At 32.5% G+C, this 24753-nt stretch overlaps 6 protein-coding genes across 7 annotated transcripts; 3 read left to right on the top strand and 3 right to left on the bottom strand.

The window, feature by feature from the left end:
- The first annotated feature begins 5074 nt into the window (after nucleotides 1–5074).
- On the top strand, nucleotides 5075–7703 carry LOC108845302 (probable E3 ubiquitin-protein ligase BAH1-like). Its single transcript, XM_057004650.1, has 6 exons — nucleotides 5075–5710; nucleotides 6153–6397; nucleotides 6478–6729; nucleotides 6835–6972; nucleotides 7070–7128; nucleotides 7471–7703. Exons 1-6 carry the CDS (start codon nucleotides 5506–5508, stop codon nucleotides 7574–7576), a joined length of 1005 nt encoding a protein of 334 aa, XP_056860630.1. The 5' UTR covers nucleotides 5075–5505; the 3' UTR covers nucleotides 7577–7703.
- Nucleotides 7704–9273: 1570 nt separating this feature from the next.
- Nucleotides 9274–12413, top strand: LOC108828864 (calcium-dependent protein kinase 20). The gene is made up of 7 exons (XM_018602533.2): nucleotides 9274–10422; nucleotides 10602–10745; nucleotides 10824–10976; nucleotides 11044–11159; nucleotides 11459–11626; nucleotides 11729–11953; nucleotides 12051–12413. The coding sequence occupies exons 1-7, from the start codon at nucleotides 9591–9593 to the stop codon at nucleotides 12129–12131; spliced, it is 1719 nt and encodes a 572-aa protein (XP_018458035.2). The 5' UTR covers nucleotides 9274–9590; the 3' UTR covers nucleotides 12132–12413.
- Nucleotides 12414–13294: 881 nt separating this feature from the next.
- Nucleotides 13295–13540, top strand: LOC108829256 (low temperature-induced protein lt101.2-like). Its single transcript, XM_018602919.2, has 2 exons — nucleotides 13295–13375; nucleotides 13457–13540. Exons 1-2 carry the CDS (start codon nucleotides 13295–13297, stop codon nucleotides 13538–13540), a joined length of 165 nt encoding a protein of 54 aa, XP_018458421.1.
- An 859-nt stretch (nucleotides 13541–14399) lies between these two features.
- LOC108829254 (uncharacterized) lies at nucleotides 14400–17238 on the bottom strand. Its single transcript, XM_018602916.2, has 9 exons — nucleotides 17166–17238; nucleotides 17007–17071; nucleotides 16108–16272; nucleotides 15893–15994; nucleotides 15611–15775; nucleotides 15206–15426; nucleotides 14979–15120; nucleotides 14772–14881; nucleotides 14400–14675 (listed from the first exon to the last, which is right to left on the bottom strand). The coding sequence occupies exons 3-9, from the start codon at nucleotides 16124–16126 to the stop codon at nucleotides 14541–14543; spliced, it is 894 nt and encodes a 297-aa protein (XP_018458418.1). The 5' UTR covers nucleotides 16127–16272; nucleotides 17007–17071; nucleotides 17166–17238; the 3' UTR covers nucleotides 14400–14540.
- Nucleotides 16492–18440, bottom strand: LOC108829255 (nuclear transcription factor Y subunit B-1-like). Its single transcript, XM_057004655.1, has 5 exons — nucleotides 18057–18440; nucleotides 17372–17633; nucleotides 17166–17246; nucleotides 17007–17071; nucleotides 16492–16754 (listed from the first exon to the last, which is right to left on the bottom strand). Exons 1-2 carry the CDS (start codon nucleotides 18248–18250, stop codon nucleotides 17459–17461), a joined length of 369 nt encoding a protein of 122 aa, XP_056860635.1. The 5' UTR covers nucleotides 18251–18440; the 3' UTR covers nucleotides 16492–16754; nucleotides 17007–17071; nucleotides 17166–17246; nucleotides 17372–17458.
- A 1771-nt stretch (nucleotides 18441–20211) lies between these two features.
- Nucleotides 20212–24753, bottom strand: LOC108844664 (basic leucine zipper 25). Of its 2 annotated transcripts, none has more exons than XM_018617949.2 (7): nucleotides 24318–24753; nucleotides 24151–24223; nucleotides 21307–21493; nucleotides 21118–21193; nucleotides 20906–21031; nucleotides 20535–20825; nucleotides 20212–20439 (listed from the first exon to the last, which is right to left on the bottom strand). In XM_018617949.2, the coding sequence occupies exons 1-6, from the start codon at nucleotides 24705–24707 to the stop codon at nucleotides 20562–20564; spliced, it is 1116 nt and encodes a 371-aa protein (XP_018473451.1). In that variant the 5' UTR covers nucleotides 24708–24753; the 3' UTR covers nucleotides 20212–20439; nucleotides 20535–20561. The 2 variants fall into 2 exon arrangements, with proteins under 2 accessions (XP_018473451.1, XP_018473452.1); XM_018617950.2 differs by having other exon boundaries at nucleotides 24151–24220.

Raw genomic sequence — 24753 nt, 5'->3', positions numbered from 1 at the left:
AACGGTTTTTATATCTTTTATTTAAGAGACAATTCTTGGTTTTTCTTAGTTAAAATCTAAGAAAAACTAAGAACAATCTTTTAACTGAATTAAGAATCCCAGTTAAAAGACTAGGGTTAATGATAGTCTTATGAGCATGTTTATTGCAATAACTCCCAAGTGGGATTTTAGTCAATATTTTAGTATTAAAATTAAGTTAAAAGTTTATCTTAAGAAACTCCTAATTTTAATCCTCCAATTAATGGGGGATTTCTTAAGTTAAGAGTTCTTAAATAAAAAAATTATTAAGCATTTTTTATTGAAGCTAAAATAATTATTCATTACGTAAATATAGTTAAAGATAACATTTGAAACATAAATTTTAAAATAAAAACATAAAAAAAACATAAAAACAAAGATTACTAAAATAAACGATAATAACTTAAAAGAAACATCGAAACTCAGTTGTATTATTTATCACGTCCAAATTTGGACCACATATATTCAACCAAATCAGTTTTGAAAATACAAATATTTAAATCTTGGGATGTTCCTCATTTAATACAATCACTAGATACATATTTCCTGCCATGCGGTCTAAGCAGCTATGAGTTTCAAATATAAGTAGTCAAACAGGGTAAAAATAGAATAAAATAAAATAAAATGAATCAGATTAGTAGTGTGGTGAATTTTGATTAGTTATTAAAGAAACAATATTCTGTTTGTCAACTTTCGAGATTATCATTTGACAGAAACATATAAAATTTCGAAGGAACGCAATGGATATCTATGGATCATCAACTCCAGAAGGTGATACAGATATAAGACAATGAGAAACATGATTGGTCTTTGAAACACAGCCCTAAGCATCAACACGCAAGTTTATTAAAAATGTGGTTTCAGCTTATTAATTCTTACAATATAGACATGGATGTATAAGTTATATTCTTACTCTTATTCTTTCTATAACCTCTAATCAAATTGTAAATGTTAATTCTTCTGATAGATAGATCGATAAATTTGAAATTTCACGAAAAAATAATTCATTTGTAAAAGTGGGCTCAATATAGTTGAATAATATATATATATACTAATATCCTTAATATTTTGTTTATTTTATAAAAATGGAATTTAACTTTATGCTTATTCTGGTATTGCAAGAATATCTACATTTTAATATATTTTCTACGTCACATCTATATTGCTCCCCCGTTTACTAATGACTCATATGCAGTTCATATAAAACATGTTTAATCCAACAAGTTTTAACTTCTTAATTAACTACAACTCCATCATTTTACTAGAATATACTAGGCTAAGATCCGCGTCTTCCACAGAATAAATATTATATATAAATTATTTTTACGTATTATAGTTTTTACATATGAATAATAAATATATATTGAATAATTAAGAATTCAGTAATTGTTACGTATATAATTAAATTGGTATAAATAAATTTTGTTAATCCAATTAATTTTTTTCTATTTTTGATCATTTGTATTTTTTTATAATAACAAAAAATTTTGTGGGATGTTTAATAGTTTCAATAATTTCTAACTTTAAAAACATTCAATGCAAAGTTTAAAATATAAATATCAAGTTGTCAGTATTTTTTTCAAATTATTTCTCAAAAAATCAAAGCAAATTTCGAAATGAAAATAAGTATGTATTTTTATATGGTATATATATATATATATTAGTATTTATTAAATAAGTTTCCTATTTATATAATTTTGTAATCACTTATATCTTGTTATAACTGAAATTTTAACTCATGTAAATGTTTTAACAACTTTGTTTATTTATAGTCGTTTTTAAATTAAAAATATAACATATACATAAAAATCTAAATTTTTATTATATAGTTTATGTAGTTATTTATTTTATTTTAATAAGTTATAATTTTAAGAAATGATAGATAATAGACTAATTTTTATCAAATATTTATTATTTAAAATCATAATTGACATATACACTTAAGCGGCCACACTAGGCAATTCTGTGTTTTCTTATATAAGGAAACAATGAAGAACGTTAATAATTAATTTATGATTAACTTAATAAAAACTTATTATATATTTAGATTGATTAACATATTTTTATAAGTATTCTAAGAATGATTGTGGTGATGACACATGTCTAGAAAAAAAATGTTGCAATACTTTTCTTTTAATATATAAGAAATTTTCTAATCAAACTTACAATTATTTTCTAATATGATTATTCTCTAACCAATTTTTACAATAAAATTAAATACATGTGTTTAAGATGTGATATACAATCTTTAAGCACTAGGATTGATTGGTACTGGTTGTAAGTGCTTTGGACAGCCATTTTACTTTCTAAAACAATTTTTCAAAACAATCATGCTTTACATTTAAAAATTAAAGCTACAGCAAAAAGTTAGAAAATGAAATATATAAGCTTTCAAAATCAAAATTTCTACAGCTTTTATTAAGTGCTTTGAAAATAACTCTGCAGCAAAAAAAAATTAAAGCCAGAGAAAAAAACTAACAGCTTGTTTTCTAAATCAAAAAATTTAAAGCTACAGCATCAACCAATGAACTCCACTATATATTCACATTTTTTCATTTCACACAAAATATAAGCTATAAATGAAAAAATATTTTTCAAATATACGTTAAATAATCTGATGATTAATATTATTCATACATATATATTTTAATTATAATAATACAACAAATAAATTTTAATTTATTATTTTCTTCAAAATAAACGTAGAAGTGGAATTTATTTGGTATATAAAAAACTTAGAAATATATATATATATATATAATTTTTTATTTCAAAACAAAAGTAAATTTTATTTGACACAAAATATTTTATTTTAGAAAGATAGATTTAATTAGTATACATAAACATAGTACCTGATATTTTAATTTATAAACAAATACATCAAAAAAATTAATATAATTAAAATTATTAGTTGACGAATATCGTATATGTCATATCAGTTTAATTGATTAAGTATTCATCCAAAATATGATTAATCAACAAATTATAGACAATTAAAAATCATCTATCTATCATAAATGTTATATATTATAAATCGGTAAAATCCATATGAACGTATGTTTGTACAATCATTATATTTTGTGATGTAAATCTTTTTTGTTATTTTATAAAAATAAACATCTGCGCGGATCTAACTATTGTTTTAATTTAATCCACACCCAACCTGTTTTAATTATTGATGCAATTGTTATATGTTAACCTTTTTAGCCCAATTAATTAAAATTTTCATAAATTTCAATGTCAGCAGTTAGAGAGTTAATGGGATATGGTCAACCTTTTTTGCCCAATTAATTAAGGGGGAAGGTGGATGCCATGTGGTGAGAGTAATAACTAGTTACAAACCCCTTTATTATTTTATATGCTTACTGTTGGCCCCGAAAATAATTGTTTTTTTTCTGAACGATGATCCTAGATTAATTACTTTTTTGAAGTTTAACAATATGTTTTTGGAGTCATAGTGAATCACCACTAATGAGAAAATCATAAATAAATAACTATAGTTAGTTGGTAAAGTGTTGACTCAAGACGATATTTTGTTCTGGACAAATGCCAAACAATATCAAGCCGTTCTTGAAAATCTGAAAAAGAATCCACTGATAAATATTTTATATACTTTTGTGTTTGCACTTAAAATTTAGTATTAATATAATCTCTTATCTCATTTAAGTGGGTTTTGCGGTTTTTTTAACAAAGATTATTGAAATACAAAATTTTAAGCAATTTTTCTTGGTTGTATAAAATTAGTTCGAACAATTACAAATATATACACTATTTTATAATTTATCCCAGATTTCAATTGACATTAAATTATATCTAGACTATTGAGAACCTCACTTATTTTTAAAATAAAATAAAAACCACTTAAATTGGTACAGAAGAAGTAATCTTTTGTTGAAAAACAAAACCCTAAAAATATGAAGTCCAATACACAATAAATTGAAAAGTGACTTCAAAGGGAAGAGATTTTGTAATGTGCCGATTGCTCATGGCTGATTAGCCTTCCATGCTTATTCATTCGGCTTCTGAGTCCCATTCCATGCAACAGGTAGTGCATTTTTTTCTGAGGTCTAAAAGGTCTTGTTAAATGTTTCTGCAATCACCACATGGTCATTCTCGTGCTTTGTCATCACTCGTATGATATCGCGAATCACTCCCGAATACGTCATTTATCCTTTCACTACTCTAATTCAGTTATACTTAACTCATAAGTTTTAAATAAATAATGTATACTCGAAAAGGTAAGTGCACTTTAATGATATATGTAACCAAATCAATTTTTAAACATTTTCATATGCTACAAAACGGGACGATGTTTAATTCACCTTCTCTCAAAATAAATTGTCTCTGTTGCGCGCTATGTTAGTATGAGCCCTCTCACTGATTCCACAATCGTCTGGATTTGGCTTTGATACCGCTGATAACGCTCTTTCTAACGACCATTCATTCGACCATGGGTCCCATTCCATGCATGCAGTACGTTAGCTACTTTTTCGAAACCCAGAAATCTTGTTTACCGTCCATGCTATCACCACATGACTTTTCTCGTATTTTGGTTTTACTTGCGTGATACCGCAAATCACTTTTTATAAGGTAATATACCATTTCACTACTCCAAATCAAGTATACTTAATTCATGAATTTTAAATAGTTAAATATCCAAAAATGTTAGTGCACTTTGGTAATACCACAATCAAGGATGTTAAAGATTTTTCTTCATCAACCAGCTATCATCTTGATGCTTCCAGATCTCATACTTTCACTAGTTAATTAATTGGCTAATCTCCTTTCTCTTGGCCATATCTCACGTTTGGGGTTTTTCAGTCATACAGGAGTTAAACATACAATAACCCAACGTATAAAGTTATTTCCATAATTGTGGTTAAAGAATCTACATAAATACAATGTAAGATTGATTTGGAGGATAAATGAATCGTGGTATGTGAGAGTTTCATTGTTGTGTTACTCGGTTTTAACGCTACACCAAGAAAATTAAGAGACTATATAGTAAATAAGTATTGGACAATGGGATATGCAATTCGTTGGACCATTCATGGGGACGCGCTTTCTCGGCTCTCTCGAACACGTAAGTGGCATGCCGTTTGAAACGAAGCTATTGAGGAGGTACACGAAGCAACTTTGCTTAGATTTGTCTGTATAACAAAACCCTAAAAATACCATTTGAAAAGGTGAAACAAAACCCTAAAAATAGGAAGTCCAGTACACAATAAATTTAAAAGAGACTTCAAAAGGAAAAGATTTTTTTCTTCATCAGCCAGGTATCATCTTGATCCCTCCAGATCTCCTACTTTCAATAGGTAATTTGCTATAAATATTTTCCGATCATCTTTGTCTTGGCGATATTTCTCTATTTAAGCAATAGTCAATTCGTTTTGAGAACAATAAATAATATCTTTGCTTGATTTGAAAGTATCTCATAGTGGCATACATATAAAATCTTAGATTGAGATTTGTGTACTATATGAGAAGATGAAGTTTGGAGAGACGTTCACCGAATATCTACAGGGAGAAGAGGAGTGGTTCCTAGAAAAATGTCGTCATGTTGAATATAAGAAACTCAAGAAAGTGCTAAAGAAATGCAAGACTACATGTAACTCCACAAGATCGGATGATGAACAACACATCATCTCATCAGCTACTTTGTCTGATTCATGCCAATGCCAATCTTGCCCTTGTATGTATAACTTCTCTCCGTGTCCCCTCTCTTCTTCCCCTTTTCACATTTGTAATCTTAGTTCGACAGTCCATAGATAATGGGGGGAACGATCTATTACATAGCTGTGCTCAAGCCTGTGGCTCTACTCCTTTTGATCATTTACCTGAGCATATAGATCTAGAAAAGTATAAAAAGAATATGATATATATGAAGTTGGTTTCGAGTTTAAAAGATTTGTTAACTAAAACGGTATATATCATAGAGTACAGTTGATCACCCCCATGGAAAATTCTCATTTTATAATGGCCGGTCTTGTATCTCTTCAATTGAACCAGTTGCACACTCAACAAGACGTAGTAGCTCTGGCCTTATTAGTGGGGAAGCAGCAATCAATTGGGGGGTTTTGTGAAAATATTTCATATTGTTTACATGTCGAGCGTTTTATTTTCTTACAATGTAGGTTGTGATGAGATGTTCTTCAAGGAGCTGATGAAGGAGGCTTCTGACGTAGCAGGATTCTTCAAGTCAAGAGTTAGGCATCTTCTCCATCTTCATGTAGCCACTGGGATGCAAAGATACATAATGCGTCTACGCAGATGCTTCACGGATGAAAAACAAGCTTTAATCCATGAGGGTCAAATCTTGATCCAATACATAACAATGAATGCTATTGCCATCCGTAAAATCCTAAAGAAATATGACAAGGTTAGGTTTATTACAAAGAAAGAAATAATGTATTTGGAAAAATGGGCAAGATTGTTAAACTGGTTTTAAAATGTTTTCAGGTGCATGGCTCAGACAATGGTAAGAATTTCAAGTTGAAAATGCGAGCAGAGCGTATAGAGCTCTTGCACTCACCTTGGCTCATAGAACTTGGAGCCTTTTATCTTAACTCTGGGCTTGACAAAGTTGGAAACTTTAAGAACTCTTTTGGCCGCGTCTCATGTGAAAATCTCAACGAAGATCAGCCAGTGATGAAACTCATGCTGCCTAACACAACAGAGCTCGAGTTTGATCTAACTTGCGCAATCTGCCTGGTAACAAAATGAAAAGAAAAATCATAAGCAAATGTATTTTTACATGTCTAAATCATTTTCTCACATGGAGGTGAAGATTAATAATTACTGTTGATTTCTTGGCAGGAAACGGTATTCAATCCCTACGCTTTAAAATGTGGTCACATATTTTGTAAAGCGTGTGCATGCTCGGCTGCTTCTGTAATGATTTTCCAAGGCGTTAAAGCAGCACCGCAATGTTCTAAATGTCCCATATGTAGAGAGGTTTGTTTAGATTCTTGCAACATTAAACATTTTTCTTCTCTCAATTTTTGTTTCCATTATCTATACTGAGGTGTTGATTGTTACATGTGGTATGCAGGTTGGAGTTTATGCGGAAGCAGTTCACATGATCGAGCTCCACCTTCTGTTAAAGATACGGTGAGATAAATCTCTAGTTTAGATTCAACAAACCAGTATATATGTCAATTAAATTTTGAATTGATTATTTTATATATCTAATAGATAACTAATGTTTTCATTTGGTTAATTACTAGAATGTGAAGTTTTTAACGAATTTCTTGTACTTCAAATTACTAAAAGCTTAAAGTTTGGATTTATCATAAAGACTTTCAAAATTGTTTCTGTGTTTTTTTTCTTGAGGTGGTATAAGATTATTCGAAGTTGATATACTATAGACACTCACATTTTTCTATCCATGGACGTCAGTATATAAGAATTCTAAATCTCAGTAAATATGATTTGTGCATAATATTTTTGCAGATGCAGAGAGTATTGGAAGGAGAGGATAATGGGAGAACGGTCTGAGATGGTGAAGCAGTCTAAAATGTTTTGGAACGAACAGACGATTCAGATGATCGGTTACTAGTCATTTACTTCTTCAATCATCATAACTTATTTAAATTAAAACAAAAATAATGAGAAAAAACAACTTTTTTGTGGTAAAAACAACTATTTGTTTCTCAAAAACAAACTATTTGTAATTCTGCCATTTCCCATACATTATAAATAAATACAGCACTAGTTAATATTTTCTTTTCCTTTGATAAGACATTTTTTTTTGACAACCCTTTGATAAGACAAATCAAGTTGTGTTAGAAATTTTAGGATGTTCTGGATACGTTATGATAATTTATTACTATAGACTTACCAAACATGACGTGGTTTTAAAATAAAAATTTACATCAATTGATGTATTTTTAAGACATCGTATGAAAACATTTGTTAGCTTAGACTATATAATTATACGAGAGGTGTTTAATGAAAATGAAATTATGAACATATGAGCGTTTCTCAAAAAAAAAAGAACAGATAAGGATCAAAATAAGTAGGGGTGCTAAAATTTTAATTCTAACAGTAACTAGTTGTTATTCACATTACCCATGGGCATTTCAATAGGTTATGTTCGGGTATTTTGAGTACCTGATAGTTCGGATAAAAGGCTCAAAGATCCTTTTACTATATGGCATATTTTCGATTCAGGTTTAATTTGGATAATTTCAAGTTTGGTTAGGACAGTACAACTAGAAATCAGAAAATACCATGAAAATGTGGTTCTCATATGGTTACGTGGTTTCAGTTCATTATTTTGGGTAGTTCGAGCGTTCATGTAAAATATCATGTATTTGGCCAAAATATCGAATAATTAGAATGGTTCGAATAAAAATCTCAGATATTTTTTTTATTTTAAATGTTTTGAATTAAATATTCAAATACTTTCGGATAGTTCAAACACTTTATAATAATTTAGTTTTCTTCAAATATTTTTGGATAATTTTAATAGATTTTTAATTTATATATATATATATATACATATATATCGATATTTATTCGGTTTTTGGTTTGATGTTGGTTCGGTTATTTTCAGGTATAGAATGATAAGAACCATTCAACTATTTAAGAGTTTCGGTTTAGTCTTGTCTTCAGATATATTGGTTCCGTTCCGATTGGGATTTTTGGTTCCTTTTTTTTTCCTAGGCCTAATTTACACATCACTCATCCTAATTTTTTTTTTATCTTCGTTCCTCATGTATTATTTGCCAATTGCTTTTGTTTTCTCATTTGTTAAGTCTGAGCTGAGACTTCTACTCGATTGCACATTTGCACTAGGCCCTTCTCAGTCATGCGCATCGGTTGTATGACCAATTTAGCTTATCCCCGAGTCGATCTTCATCTTTCCTCGTCTTTTCATTTTGTTTCCAATTCTACAACCTCTTTTAAGCTCCATACCATAAAAGCCAAAAACTATACAAATACATTATATGCAACCTAAGATTATAAAATACATCTATGCAAAATAAGACTAGATATACTTGTCCATATATATGTAATGAGCAAAATGTAAATGAAACATAGACAAAACCAGTTCATTTCATTATTTTCAATAAGGAAACAAAATACAAGGCTCAAAAAGTTGTTTATAATAGACGTACGGATGCTATACGACCACTAATTTTTTTTTTGTTTTTTGTTGTTTTTTTTTGAAATTATGACCACTAATTGTTCATCATCCTCATTCTCTCATTTCATCTTCCCCTCCTCCTTTGATCAGCATCAGCTCATGAGATTTTCTCGGGAGCAAAACCATTCCACCAAATTCAAGAAATTCCACAAAATTTCTCATCAAGAATTCAGCTTCCGGCGTGTAGAAGGAGAAACTGCATGCATAAGCGAGAATATCAACTCTGTTCCCATATAGGTAGGCTGTGGTCATCTCACGTTTCTTTATTTAATTGGCCTCGTGTCGATTTTAAGACACATCAAGAACTCGACGGAAGCGTTGATGAGTGGTGGTGAAACGGTGATCGCGAGAAGGTGAAAGAGAGAGAGAGAGAGAGAGATATATAGAAAGAAGGAGAACGAGAAACAAAACTAGGGTTTGAATGGGAAACACATGCACGGGTCCGAAACTGAACCCTAATGGGTTCCTTCAATCCGTTAGCGCGGCTGTTTGGCGCAATCAGAAACCAGACGAGAGCCTCGAGAGCAACAAGGACGAGAGTAGCAAGAAAAAGAGCGTTAATGGCGGCGACAACGCTTCCTCCGCCTTGGATCAATCTCCAGCGACGGTGCCAACTCCTAGCACACCACCTCCTCCGGTGAAAATGGCCAACGAAGACGCACCAAAATGTATTAACAACGATGAGAATCCAAAGCCTAAGAAAGAGGCACACATGAAACGAATGGCTAGCGCGGGTCTACAAATAGACTCAGTACTCGGGAGGAAGACAGAGAATCTCAAGGAGATCTATAGCGTGGGGAGGAAGTTAGGTCAAGGACAATTCGGGACGACGTTTCTTTGCGTGGATAAGAAGACAAACAAAGAACTCGCTTGCAAAACCATCGCCAAGAGGAAACTAACGACCCCTGAGGATATAGAAGACGTGAGAAGAGAGATTCAGATAATGCACCATTTGTCTGGACATCCCAACGTGATTCAGATCGTTGGTGCTTATGAGGACGCAGTAGGTGTTCATGTCGTGATGGAGATTTGTGCAGGTGGAGAGCTGTTTGACAGGATCATACAGAGAGGTCATTACACGGAGAGAAAAGCTGCTGAGCTTGCAAGAACCATTGTTGGTGTTATTGAAGCTTGTCATTCTCTTGGTGTGATGCATCGTGATCTTAAGCCTGAGAACTTCTTGTTTGTTAGTGGAGATGAAGAAGCCGCACTCAAGACTATAGACTTTGGTCTCTCTGTGTTCTTTAAACCAGGTAAAGGCATCGGCAGTGAGGATCTCTCAACTAGAGTCTCTAATAATATTATTTTAATAGGAGAATCTCTCAAAAGTTTGATGCAGATGGTCTAATGTTCTTGTATTTAATTACTTGTAATTGATATCTTTGGATTCTACACTTAACCTTCATGTTCTGATCATGTGATTCCATAACAGGAGAAACATTCAGTGATGTAGTTGGGAGCCCTTACTATGTGGCTCCAGAAGTTTTAAAGAAACATTATAGTCATGAATGTGATGTTTGGAGTGCTGGAGTTATTATATACATCTTACTAAGTGGTGTCCCTCCGTTTTGGGATGGTATGAGAACAGTTAGATTCATGCTTACAAAAATGTTCAAACGGTACTAGAGACTGATTGATTGTTATGATATGTCAGAAACGGAACAAGGCATCTTTGAACAGGTTTTGAAAGGTGACCTTGATTTTGTGTCAGAACCATGGCCTAGCGTATCAGAAAGCGCAAAAGATTTGGTTCGTCGGATGCTGATCAGAGACCCCAAGAAGCGAATGACAGCTCATGAAGTTCTCTGTTAGTGTTCTTTTAGAATCAGAAAGTGTTAGCACAGAACTACTTACAAATATTAATTATGTTGCAGGCCATCCTTGGGCTCGAGTGGACGGTGTTGCTCTTGATAAACCTCTTGATTCTGCTGTTCTCAGTCGTTTGAAACAGTTTTCTGCAATGAACAAGCTCAAGAAAATTGCTATCAAGGTGAACAATTATTAATATAAATACTAAGCATCAGTAAACTCACATAAAAACCTCTCCTTATAAAGATCCACCATATAAGTTGACATCATTTTGAGTTTTTTGGAACCATATACAATTTAGTTAGAAATTAGTACATAAATTTTTAACAAATTAGGTATCTATGTATGTCTGTATATATTATTTCTTAAATTTTTTAGGACTTAAGACCAATGTTTCATCTGGATTTGCCTGCTGGAACCAGCTCTGAGCTCACTTATATCACTGACCATTTTATCTTGTCGCAACATGCATTTATTCAGGTGATAGCAGAAAGCTTGTCAGAGGAAGAGATAGCAGGACTAAAGGAAATGTTCAAGATGATAGATACAGACAATAGTGGACACATCACTCTCGAAGAACTCAAGAAGGGTTTGGATAGAGTTGGTGCTAACCTTAAAGATTCAGAAATATTAGGATTAATGCAAGCAGTAAGTCTCACTTATCTACTTTTGCTATATGATATACTCTACTTGGCTTTTACTATATCATATATGAAAGCTATCAAATAATTTGGAAAAATATATTTGCAGGCGGATATAGATAACAGTGGGACTATAGACTATGGAGAGTTTATAGCAGCGATGGTGCATTTAAACAAAATACAGAAAGAAGACCATTTGTTCACAGCTTTCTCTTACTTTGATAAAGATGGAAGTGGTTATATAACTCGAGAAGAGCTCCAGCAAGGTTGCAATCAATTTGGCTTAGCTGATGTTCATCTAGACGACATTTTACGTGAAGTTGATAAGGACAATGTACATAAAGATTTGCTCTTGCTTTTAACAATTACATAGAAGCACCATTGTTGCTTAAATGGTTCCATAATTGTGTGTGTGTGTTGGTTTTTGTCAGGATGGAAGAATAGATTACAGTGAGTTCGTGGAGATGATGCAAGACACTGGATTTGGCAAAATGGGTTTAAAGGTGAGTTGAAGAAACAAAACAAGCATCTCCGTTTCCACCATTTTCTAAATTCTAATAATTCTTTGTACATTTTCTAATTTGATTGAAGCATAACTATTTGTGGATATGTATGGGCTACTTAGAATTAGTTTTCTTGAGGAGACTTTGTCCAATGTATTCTGTTTTTTTCTTTCTTTCTCACTTCGTACTCTCCCAGGAGAAAGACCATAGATGTTTCATATTCATTCTGTGTTAGTAGGTCAATGTGAAACCTCTATAGAATCGTAAATGTAAAATGTTTTTCTTGTTACTATCAAATTACTGTACATCTGATTTTTTGTTGTTGTTGTTGTTGCATGTTTTTTTGTCAGACACCAATAAAATGTTGTATTTTTAATACAATGACAAACTTTAGTAAATTAAAAACACATAATAAGTCTTATGGATGAACTATACTAACTTTTTGTTATAAAGAAATTATAAGTAAACATACTTATTTGGAAATGGAAACAACATATTTATACATTAAGATAAATACAAATGAAAAAAAAAATATTGTAACAAAAATTTTCATAGAAGGAAATAAAAAATATATATTTGAGATATTGACAAGCTTTTTCATGATCGAAAAATCTATCGGTTGTACTCGATTGGTCTGTGTCCTAATTATTTATTTTCTAATTTATCATGTGTCACTAATCACTAAAACAATGTCACAATTAATTTGATAAGTGAAAATCAAAACTTGTTTACAAGAAGCGGATAATAACTAACAGACTCGAGTTAAGCATTAGCAATACTCGAGTCTATATTGCTAATGCTATCATACTTATCATACTTATCATACCTATCATACTTGAAGCGGATTATTTATTTTCTAAGTTAAGCATTAGCAATACCTATCATACTTATCAAAAACATCAATATCATCAGTCACTTCTCTTGAATATCTTTAAGATCCCGTCGATGTAGTGAAAACAGTTATGAAGTAAGCAGAGATTTGACGTGTTCTGTATTTTTACTGGAAAAGGTCGCAACACATATATAGGCCACATTGTTATGAGTGAATCATCTCTAAGACATCTACACGTGGTACGTGATATACTGCAAGAACTACGCGTGTCCAATACCCATCTCCTGTTTTACTTCTTAAACCCACTCACCACTTTCACTTCTTCCCTAATCTAAAACAAATGGGCTCAGAGACATTCCTGGAAGTGATTCTGGCGATTCTTCTACCTCCCGTCGGTGTATTCCTTCGGTATGGTTGTGGGGTAAGCAGTAATCTTATTACATCAATAGTTTAAATACTTTCATGTCTCGTAATTCATTATTACATGATCTCATGAATGCAGGTTGAGTTCTGGATATGTTTGTTGTTTACTTTGTTGGGTTACATCCCTGGGATCATCTATGCTATCTACGTTCTCGTGGGATGATCATCAAATTAATTATCTTCATGTACAGTTTTCATCTGAGTTAGCTTTTGCTGTTTCTCACTGGGCTTGTAATAAAAACTCTTGCCTTCTTGCTAAATAATAAAAATCTATCCTTTGCTATAAAAAATTGTTCCTGCCGAATCCTCTTACTTTTGGCTAGCAAAATTTCTACTGCTATCAGTGCTAGTCTGACATTTTTAAAAATTCATAATGCCTGCGCTCAAATAAAAATTTTGTACTCTTATATTTCGTATAAAATTTTCATTATGTTCTAAATATATTTAAATTATTGCATAATAAAAAAATATCGCATAATTTATTTTATAATTTTAAAAACAATTATGCTAAACCTGTTGCTGCAGCCTGCCTATAAGTTGCGGATCATTTTTGAAAAATTATAATCTGAACATTTCTACACTTCTTGTCACATATATATAATAGCCAAATGCATGTTCTACTTTATTACTTGAGAAACACAAACATATCGATCATGTGCTTGTGCTATTGTACTTTCTTTTCCTACGGTTAGAGGTGAGGAACTCGGTGACCCAATTCTTGTGACTTAAGTTTGCAATTCATCACCAAAATTTATGTTTTTTAACAAAACCAAAATTCTAGTTCAAAGCACTCAAAATATTAAAAAAGAACTTTAATATACATTGTTGACTATGGAGGATGGTCAAAGAGAAATCCAAGTAGGCTCTGGGTTTGGTAACGAGCTAGCACAAGAGAAGATGCTTGAGAAACATAACAAGGAAGGTCATAAAAAAAATCATAAGAGGAAAAAAGGAGGAAAGAGCTTCGATGTAATACACTGAGAAAGTATCTTAAAATAAAGTAAGATATCCATTCATCGACAACTTGTAATTATCGCCGGCTGTTTAAAAAAAAAAGACAAGACAGCTAACTTATCCAACAAGAAACACTAACTCAATTAGCAATATCGCAAACGATCCCTTGCAACGCACACAAGACCAAAGTATATTCGCTATTGCCCGTTTCACTTTCGCGTTTTGCGTTGGCCCAAAACGCTGAGGTTTTCTTGTGAAGAAAGCGTCTCAAGTTTGGACTTGTGTCTTCTTCTTCTGTTTGCAGAAGCGTTTGGTTCTTTGTTTTCTTTGTCTCCATCATTCTCCTGTTGTATTAATTAAAAGTTATAGATTTTCTTCATAACCACAAGACATATATATTTTGCTAAGTTTTGTAAAATATATTTTCTTTAGAAGCATACCGACTCGAAGAATCCCATCTTTGGCAATGGTAACCTCAGACCAGAGGATGATGATGTCGAATCCTTCCCTTTATACGATGATCGTATGATAGATTTTGATCCCTTATTCCCTTCACACCAAAAAGAAGATGTTAAGCTTCATATAAAGCCATTGATATTTCTCCTCTTGAAGAGAACACAAAAAGAAAAAAAGAATCACGTTCTCACCTTGTTCACTCGCAACAACTTTCTTCTCAGGTTTAGCTTGACGAGGAGTCAAAGATTTGGAGACTGAAGATGAAGAAGGATAGACTTTTGGTTGAGGAATGAGACTCAAACGTTGACTTTTCAGTTTATACCATTTAGTCCTCTTGAAAAACAAAACAGATATGTTAAATTTAGATGAAAGCAAACTGAGAAAAGATTAAGTATCTTAATTAGGGCTTATTTTTTACCTTGTTTCCATCTGGTAACTTGCACTGGATCTCTTTAGCTCCCCTCTGCTTTACATTACTTAAAGAGGCTCTCAGGTCGTTAAACAGATCAAGCTCAATGCTCGACACAGAGAATCTGCTTCCTTCAGTTGCTGTCGTCATGGAATCAGCAGAGGTACGAGGCTGAGTGTTACTAGTGAAACCGTTGTTCACTAGAGACAATTCCTCCGCATCAAGAACACCTTACCAATAATAAAATATTAGTTTTTCAATATAAAAGAGTCGTAGGCGGATCACACATGAATTAGTGTTTTTTCTAATTAGAATATTTAACAAATTTTAATAATATAGTAGACACTAACTATTTTTCAAAACTGTGATAAATGTTATAAAAAGAGTGGAGTAACGTTTTTGAAAATGTGAGACCTGGCTCGGTTAGAAAAGCATTGTCCCATGCAAAACTTGGACGAGTAGCGATCTCAGAAGAAACATAAGGAAGAAGTGTCTTCTTGATGGAGTCTTTCTGATTTACGTCAATCTCATTCTCACCAAGTTTTAAGCTCCCAAACAACTCTTCATGATCCAATACTCCTACAACAAAATAGAAAACAAAGGTGTAAAAAATCGTTGGCATTGTGTAAACAAGCTACTGTGTGTTCTTGAGGTTCTTGAATTTCACAGTAGTCATTAAGGAGATTGAGAAGAAACCAGGGGTAGTGAAGAAGGCTGAGTCCCATGCCAAGCTTCTCCGATGATTCCATTCACTCTCTTTATCTCTTACCGGCTGCTCAATATCAACCTTTTGTCTTCCTGCTATGCAAAGTGAGAGAGAATGTTTCAAAAAACATGATCAAACTTATGAAAAAGAAAAAGAGATTTTAGATAGGAGATAAAACAAATGAGTGTAGTACTCAATGATGAACCTGCTTCTTGAGAATCCATTGTGCTTTTGAATTTCTTGATTTTTTGAAAGAACAGTAACAAAGAGGCCTTACCATAGGAGAGAATTTAAAGGAGAGACAGATTTGAAAATGGTATTTGCGTGATTTAAGCATTCCATTTACTCTCCAGAAACAATTTCAAATCAACTGCAATAAATGTAATTTTAATGTAGACCATTTTTTTTACTAAAAACATTCGTTAACTTTTGCTGGTGAATAGCTTATATTACGATGAAACAACAACGTTCAGTTGTATATGTAAAAAATGTTGATCCAGTAAATTGTTTCTAATCCATGGTCTGATAACGAAAAGTGTATGTATATGGATCGCAGTAAATTTTCATAACAACTGGTCACAAAGCCAAAGAAAAAAAAAAACATAATACTAGTTGTAACAGTCGGTCATGAGATCTTGTCCGTTAACCTTCAGTTTTTGAAATCCATAAAACGAAGTTAAAGAGATGATAGATGCTTTTTGGAGAAAATTTTTCTACTTTCAAATACTTCTCATATCTTCAACTACAACCAACTAAACCGGAAACAGATAACCAAAATTCTCAAATTATCACATAACCGAAATTCGACCATCAGCTCAAATGTAAGACAACAACACTGATCTCTACTATCCCCTGCACATATTTTAGAGAACTCCACGTTAGATAAGGCATAGTGGGATACGCTTCCAGCTAAACTAATACTTTATAAAACAATAATAACAATCAAACATCAACCATGATCAGCAGATTTTACATTGGTAAGTTAGTCTAAAGTTAAATCTTTTAAGATATGTAAAAAGATTGGATATAGAAACTAGATGTGCATATACACTATGTTCTTCATAAGGTATACACAAACCGGGTGTGATAGACAAGAGGAATTACTTGATCATGTTGGTGTTGTTCTTTATTTCTAAAGAGTTCACTTGAAACTTTTCGCCTCACCAGCTCTGTGTAATCAAAGATGAACAAGTCAGAGCTAAGAATACAAACAAAAATTAAGAAAAAGATACAGAAAGTTTGTAGCATTGGACTCTCTATTACCGGCAAATCTTCACCGGAACCACCCCCAGCTGCATCTCTATTGTTACTCTCCCCGCTCTTTCCTGAGCCCTTATTATCCCCCTGTCATAAATTTGCCAACAAGACGTAAGACACAGTCACACCAATGGTGAAATGGGAGCTTCTTTTGGAGGGGTAAAAATAAATAGAAAAAGTTGAAATGGGTGGCATATGGGATTTTTATTTACCTCCAACTGCAAATCAGCAAAGGATTGTTTCAGCAACCAACCATACATACACATGGAAAATGAAAAGAAGACCGAATCAGTCTCGCGTTAGCAAGAGAGCTTAAAAGCAGAAAAGGAGTATACGAAGCTTACCTCCCTGTACCTCGCAAGGTATAGCTTTAAGGGTTCCAAGTAATCCTCAAATCCTAACGTTGTCATTGCCCACAACAAATCCTCACCATTCACAGTTTTCCTTTTCTCTTTCTGACACCTATCACTGGCCCTGGGGATCAGAGTTATAAAAAATAAAATAAAAACATATAACATTTCCATTATACAGTCTAGTTAATCAACATAAGACCATCAAAAAAAAAGCCAGAAGCCAAGTTTCTGCAACTAAAAACTTCAGATGGTAGAAAGGAGCTAAAAGCCAAGCATATCTAGAAGGAACACATAAATTTAATTATTTTCACAGATTGTAATAACATGTCGTGATGCAAAACCACATTTATGTCTTAAAATGAACAACAAAACAGATTCATACTACTAACTTCCATATAAGCAAGAATAGAATCGAAATTCAGATAAAGTTAAAGACTTTCTAAGCTAAAAAAAAAATCTAAATTCAAATGGAAAGAAAAAAAAACAGAACTTTTTTGTGTGTTTGCAGAGAGAGATTGAAGAGAGAAGAAAGATATAATAATACTCGCTGGTGACGAAGCTGATGAACTCAGAGACGCATTCTTGGACAGTGTCTTTAGCATCTTTACCGATCTTTCCGTTGGGAGGCAAAGCTCTCTTCATGATCCTGCTTATGTTAGCTATCGGTAGGTACCGGTCCTGCTCCCTAACCGAACCGCCGCTTTCTCCGCCGCCGGGGCTCGATGGCGTATCCGCCATTTCCTTTCCTTGGAATTAGTTAGTTAGGGCTTTTAGAGAAGTCGTGTCGCACAGAGAGATTTGGGCGGCTGCTGTTTTTACATGAAATGATTCTTCTTCTTCTGCTCTTGTTTTAACTTTATTCTACTTCAGAGAGGTTAGTTTTTAAGCCAATAACCAGCAGGATTAAACTGTTAATAAATAATAGTAATAATTACTATTTAATCACGTGGGTTTTTTTTTATTATCCCACATGTTTAGGATATCTGTTGAGATTCCCATCGGATAATTCAAATTTTCAGTATTTAAATTTTCAAGTTTACTATCTATTCAAGTAGATGGGGTTAGTCAGTAACCTACATGTTTAGTAACATCTTATATATTCGGATTAGTACTCTTCAGATATATTTTTATAAATTAGAACATATTGGAATCTGTATATTTTTTAGATGGAATTTGAGTATGAATTTTGAGTCTGGATATTAAACTTGTTAGAGTTTGAGTTCTAACAGAGTTTATCAACTAACACCTTCTTTCAAAACTCACTCTAAAAAGTTTTATGTCATGATTGTTTACATGGTTTTTGGATTTTAGTTTTTGGCATTTGATTTACAGTAAATTTTAGATTTTCAAAAAAATTGAATGGTAATATTAGACTTTTGTTTTTCAGCGTAATATAAAATATTCTTTGAAAAACAGTAAAAATATTATTATTATCACTAAAATAAATAAAGTAATAATAAATCTTATTTGATAAATATTTATACTTTGGTTTTTAATTTTAGATTTCTTTTTTGAATTTTGTTTTTTACATTTCTTTTGTTTTTCTAAAACTTTATTAAATGTTTATTTTAAATTTGTTTGTTATTTTTTAAATTACTTATAAGTTTTTAGACTTAAAATTATTTCAACATATAATATCACAAGTTTTAATAAACAGTGCATACAGACTATTAACAAAGTATATAAAATTTACATAGAGTTAAATTTTAAATATTTTTTTTAATTATATTGACAGAGTCAAAAATATTCTTAATATAATTTTAAACAAATGTTTTACTAAACCTTGTTTGTTTATAGTAGTTATTATTTTATTTATTTTCCTATATTTATGCATAAATATACTAATTTTTAATAAAAAAGAAAAGAATCAAAAATAAACGCAAGTTTTTTCAAAAACTATAGAAACTTCAATTTTGGCTTTTATTAAACAAAATTAAAATAATTATACTTTTTAAAAATATGTCAAAAATACCTAAAATTTAAGTAATTCAAATATTTAAAATAAAAACTAATAGCTAGATTTTAAATAATATAAGTAACAAATTTAATCAACTTTATATAGATTTTATAGTATAAAATATTAATTAAATAATTATAAAATCAATCTACCCAAAAACTCCAATATTTTAATTTGTCAAGATTATAATTTTGTTATTTTATTCAAGTATTTTTGTAGAATAATTGCAGATTTTATATAGCAGATGTTTTCAAAAATTAATATTTGTTTGCAAAAAAAAAATATTAGTTGTCGTTGGCAAAAACCAAACAAAATAGGATTTTGGTTTTTAAGCACAAAACAGTAAATAAAAGAAAAACTAGTTTCCTAAAAAATAGCGAATATACTTTACTAAAATCATGATTGGATAAAAAATAGTTTTTAGAAAATCAAAAACCAAAAACTACTGCAGACAATCATCCTCTATTAGTAAGAGTCATGAATAGGATAGGACCCCACTCCAAAGATTCTGTAACTATAATCTAACCTATTTTGTGTTTATTCTTTATGAGATTTGAAAGCCATTTTTTGTGAGATTGATCTTCACTTGCTTGACAGTTAACACTTAACACTAAGAATGGATCATTGTAGAGTATACTGATCCATAATGTGTTTCAGTTGCTACTTTGCTAATTGCTATACTGAATATAGCCCAGTCACTCCTCTAAACAAGAGAATGGAGTTGTTAAGAACTTAAGATGTCTGATAGCGATAGCGATAGCAATAAAACTCTAATCGAAGTACCATATAAATCAGGATCTGTCATAATCATACCCAAAGTAAAAGGCTACACAACATTTGATAACACTTGTAGTTTTTTTTCCTGTTCCATACGATTTGTTTCCAATAATTAAATTGTCCAACAATGATTTAACAACACACCTTTTCTCCACTTTTTGGCTCCATCCACCACATTTGTTCAAGTTGCATCCTGTAAGTCATCAAATTGCAAAAACCAATAAGCATGAAACCATCTTGAACAAGGACTCACATAGTAAACTATAACCAGACAGTCACTAGTACTACCTAGTTATATCTCAAATCCAGCTCATTTCACTCTTGCGGTTTATTTTCCCCTGCTTCCAGATCCCAATGCGGCAGAGTTTCAAAAGCAATGCAACTGGTTTCCAAAGTAACAACCGTGTTGCTTGCAAAGCTCTCGTTATCTGATCCTTGATTTGGAATCATATCGGGCTGATTCAAGTTTGGCTGAGAAGAATCCATCAGTGTCCTATCGAATCTTACGCTGTAGGGCGTTGCCAAGACCATAGGGTTGATTCCTGTCATTCTTTTCACAGTGTCTTCTGCCATCTTCACCTACACAAGTTTTGGAAAAAGTAGTGAGGATCATAAAACAACTTGAAGGCTTGCAGGAGATAAAGAGCAAAAAATTATACCTTTGTTCTCATTGTCTCGAGTTCAGCTTTTAAGACTCTGTTATCGACAACAGCGGTGCTAACCTTCTGATTCATGGCACCAAGACGCTTAAGCAAAGTTGAATGCTCATCGCGTAATTGACCAACCTACAAAAAAAATAAGGTAAAACGTTTGTGTAAATCCTTGGATTACTACTTCTCATGCAATGAGCAGCTATTGTAATGCAGGAGACCTGTGAAGCAAGGTCACTCATATGTTCTTGCTTCCTTCTTCTAGAGCGCCTAGCGGATTCTCGGTTTGAAAGCATCCTGTGAATAAATATTACCAAAACTAAAAGTCAGAAACGGCACTAACAACTAACTAAACAAAAGATAGAAGCCTACTGTGAATAGTAGCAAAGAAGCTCAAGACATATATATACCTCCTAGCACGCTTTACATCGGTAGGATCATCAGCATTTACTGTTGTGACCGTCTCTCCATCAGGATCGTCGTCATCAGAATCATCTGAAACACTGGTAGCTAGCCTGGACTGAATATCCTGTTGTTTCTGGGTGTCCAATGAGGGAGCATCACTAACGGATGAAACAGCAGGCGACATTTGTGGACCTAAAATGTATAAAAAATCCAATTTCATGTCAAAACGGAAAAAAAAAAACGAAAAGAAGGACCTAGCAGAATGAGTATAGTATTGAGTATGCAGACTCATAGAAGATAGCGCAATGAAACAAGATGTAAAAATGAATTTAAGAAAAAAAAAAACAGTACTGAAGAAGACTACACTGAAGTCCATAGGGTACAGAACAGAATCAATATGATGGTGACTATTTATCTGAAAAAAAAAGGATCTAGCAGAATGAGTATAGTATTGAGTATGCAGAATCTACAAACTCATACAACATAGCACAATGAAACAAGATGTAACAATGAAAAAAAAATGTAAAAATGTGAAAGTGAAAAAAAGGGCTACATTTTTTTTTTAGTCAAAAAAAAAGAAAAAAAAAACAGTACTGAAGGAGACTACACTAAAGTCCATAGGGTACCGAAGAGAATCGATATGGTGGTGGCTATTTAGCTGAAAAAGCTAGAGCCTATTTTAAAATGGTTATATCAATGAGTCACTATCGCATACTCAAATAAACAGAGCCTATTTTAAAATGGTTATATCAATGAGTCATTATCGCATACTCAAATAAACAGAGCCTTTTTTAAAGAGAATTTTACTCTCAAAGACACAATTCAAGTTTCCAATTACCTTAACAGACACATTGGATAATGAAGGCACTTTTTCATGCTAAATTGACCAATAAACCCTTTAACTAGTATGTAAGTGAGCTTGACTACATTCTCTAACTAGAAAACCAATTAGAAACTGAACTAGCAAATAATATATTTATCTTTCTTTTTTAAATTATTTTTTTTTCTCGAAACCAACGAGACCAACTTCTTTTCTATACATTCTTTTATGACAATAGATTATAATTCCCAAATTCTAAAGTGTCTCTCTCATTCTCGAAGAACCTTAATCCCTTTCTCTGTTTTTTTTCTCTTTCTTTTGATCCAGAAATTGGAAAAAATAGAATGTGCTAAAACTTTTTTCTAAATCTCTAAATCGTGTAAATCTCATGAACGAGACCAAACCTAATCCCTTTCTCCCTTTTGATATATTCTCGATCTAGACACTTCGACAAGGGAGATTAGAGGAATTGCTCCTGAATCCATGTCTCCCTTTCTCTATTTCTTGTTCCAAACAATTTTTGTGTGTTTATTCCGCCACCTGTTCTTTCTGCCGCTTAGTTTCACAAACAACCAATGACATTGAAGGTTAGATTCTGATATCAAAACAACTACCTAAGTCTAGTTTATCTTCTCTATCCAAACCTCAACTCTCTTGCTTTTTGTTTAAAATTTTGCAGAGACCAGAAAAAGACCACAGTGTCTTACTTGTGGATGAGATAGTTATGGACACGATTGTTGTGTATTAATTTCTTGTGGACGAGATAGTTATGGACAAGATATTTGTAGACATAACACTTTTGTAAAGAAGCTATGCAATTAGATTTTTGTGTTTCTTGTGGACGAGATAGTTATGGACAAGATACTTGTGTATGATTTCTTGTGGACGAGATAGTTATGGACAAGATACTTATGGATATAACATTCTTATAAAGAAGCTATGCAATTGGTTGTTTGAGTTTGAAGTTTTTGTACAATCAAATGGAAGCTCAAGCATAATGTCTTGGACTTTGTGATCTTATGAACCATGCATGAGAGAATGTGTGCTGATTCAAAGATATCTGAAAACTTTCCTATCATCTATAAGATTCATGGATGATGATTTGTGGATGGTGGTATATAAATATATTTATTGTGGATGAGTTCTTTGTGGTTAGAGTGTCGTGGATGGTGTCTCCTGAATATGTATATAGGTATTTCATGGATGAATGTATTGTGGAAAGTAGAAACAGAAGCTGAGAAGAAACAAGTTATTCACATCAACAAATATTTAAAACATAAAATTATCAGAAACAGAGTTTTTTCAGCTATATACCACCATCCACAATCTTGTCCATGAGACTTCGTCTGCAAAATCTCTTGCAAGATTGAAAATCTTGTCCATGAATCCTTATCCACGAGACTTTATCCACAGATTCACATATCTCTCATCCACTATTTTACCATTCATCCATAAATATATATGTATATATATATATATATATATATATATATATATATTATTGTAATTTTTACAAGAAATATATACATTATGGATATCAAAATGTACAAGAAAAAAAGTTTTATTTTATTTTATGCATAAATACTTTTTTGCATATTATAATTTACAATAATGATTGATAAAGTATGTTAGATATTTGTTTTTTTAAAACTTTGAATCCTGACCGTTAGGTTAGATCAGACCACAAGTGTAGCTTCTCTTCCTATCTCATTTACCACCGATTGTACTTACACCTTTAGCATTAATTACAACCAGAGAACCTAACTAGTTATGAAAGAAATCAATCCTACAATTTCAGTCAATCTCATCGTTACACAAATTTAGGGTAGTTTGGGGATAAAAAATACAGCTGTTACAATAAAGTGTGTCAATGAGACAATGTGTCTTTTGGCGTGAAACAAAAACACAATGTGTCTGTCCATGTAACTCTCTCTTTTTTAAAATGGTTATATCAATGAGTCACTATCGCATATACTCAAATAAACAGAGGAAGGCAACAAGGAGAGTTAATAGAAAGAGGGGAACGAACCTTGAGTTTGAGATCCAACCGGAGAAACCTGCTTCAATGCACTCGAATATTCCGGCGTCACAGTACCCACCATCTGCATAAAACCAAACAACCAAAACCGTATCAAAAGAGTTTTTTTTTTTTTTTGGTTCTGTACAAAAACGTAAGAGAAGGATTAAAAGACGAACACGAAGCGCAACGGCGGCAGCGCAGGCGAGTTCAAGCTTGCTCTCGAGGAATTTAGGATCCATCTCGTCAACAGATGACGAAGAAGGAGTACGGTTCCGACTCCCATTGTGCGGCGGCTTTTGTATCTCGACGACGTCGTCAGAAGAAGGTTCTTCTGGTTTTGAAACGGACGACTCAGACTGGACATGCGGAGAAGAGCGTCCGGTTGCGTTGTCAGTAGAGGAGATGGAACTCCCTGATATCTCTTCCAGAAGCATCTGGAAGGCCCACTCCGACTGACTTCTGGTCAAGCCTTCTCCCTGAGCTTGAGGCGGAGACGGTGGTGGTGATGGTTGTGGTGGTGGGCAGAAAGAATCGGTGGAATCATCGGCGGAGAAACCAGACTTCATCGCTATCTCTCTCTCTCTCTCTCACCAAACACAAATCTCCTTAGAT

Source organism: Raphanus sativus, chromosome 3 (assembly GCF_000801105.2).
Source record: "Raphanus sativus cultivar WK10039 chromosome 3, ASM80110v3, whole genome shotgun sequence".
Classification (NCBI taxonomy): Eukaryota; Viridiplantae; Streptophyta; class Magnoliopsida; order Brassicales; family Brassicaceae; genus Raphanus; species Raphanus sativus.
The sequence above is the reverse complement of the archived record's forward strand: the minus strand, read 5'-3'. Positions and strand labels throughout refer to the sequence as shown.

Coding starts and splice junctions, on each gene's coding strand:
- LOC108829254 (XM_018602916.2), bottom strand. Junction 15,776..15,892: donor AGCCTTCTTCACTACCCCTG/GTTTCTTCTCAA, acceptor ATTTTGTTGTAG/GAGTATTGGATCATGAAGAG. Junction 15,121..15,205: donor AGTTACCAGATGGAAACAAG/GTAAAAAATAAG, acceptor TTGTTTTTCAAG/AGGACTAAATGGTATAAACT.
- LOC108845302 (XM_057004650.1), top strand. CDS start 5,506: ATGAAGTTTGGAGAGACGTTCACCGAATATCTACAGGGAGAAGAGGAG. Junction 5,711..6,152: donor CCAATGCCAATCTTGCCCTT/GTATGTATAACT, acceptor CTTACAATGTAG/GTTGTGATGAGATGTTCTTC. Junction 6,398..6,477: donor TCCTAAAGAAATATGACAAG/GTTAGGTTTATT, acceptor AAATGTTTTCAG/GTGCATGGCTCAGACAATGG.
- LOC108829256 (XM_018602919.2), top strand. CDS start 13,295: ATGGGCTCAGAGACATTCCTGGAAGTGATTCTGGCGATTCTTCTACCT. Junction 13,376..13,456: donor TCCTTCGGTATGGTTGTGGG/GTAAGCAGTAAT, acceptor TCATGAATGCAG/GTTGAGTTCTGGATATGTTT.
- LOC108828864 (XM_018602533.2), top strand. CDS start 9,591: ATGGGAAACACATGCACGGGTCCGAAACTGAACCCTAATGGGTTCCTT. Junction 11,627..11,728: donor TATTAGGATTAATGCAAGCA/GTAAGTCTCACT, acceptor ATATATTTGCAG/GCGGATATAGATAACAGTGG. Junction 11,954..12,050: donor GTGAAGTTGATAAGGACAAT/GTACATAAAGAT, acceptor GGTTTTTGTCAG/GATGGAAGAATAGATTACAG.
- LOC108844664 (XM_018617949.2), bottom strand. CDS start 24,707: ATGAAGTCTGGTTTCTCCGCCGATGATTCCACCGATTCTTTCTGCCCA. Junction 21,494..24,150: donor GGTTGGATCTCAAACTCAAG/GTTCGTTCCCCT, acceptor TATACATTTTAG/GTCCACAAATGTCGCCTGCT. Junction 20,826..20,905: donor TCGAGACAATGAGAACAAAG/GTATAATTTTTT, acceptor AAACTTGTGTAG/GTGAAGATGGCAGAAGACAC.
- LOC108829255 (XM_057004655.1), bottom strand. CDS start 18,250: ATGGCGGATACGCCATCGAGCCCCGGCGGCGGAGAAAGCGGCGGTTCG. Junction 17,634..18,056: donor ATCAGCTTCGTCACCAGCGA/GTATTATTATAT, acceptor TCTGATCCCCAG/GGCCAGTGATAGGTGTCAGA.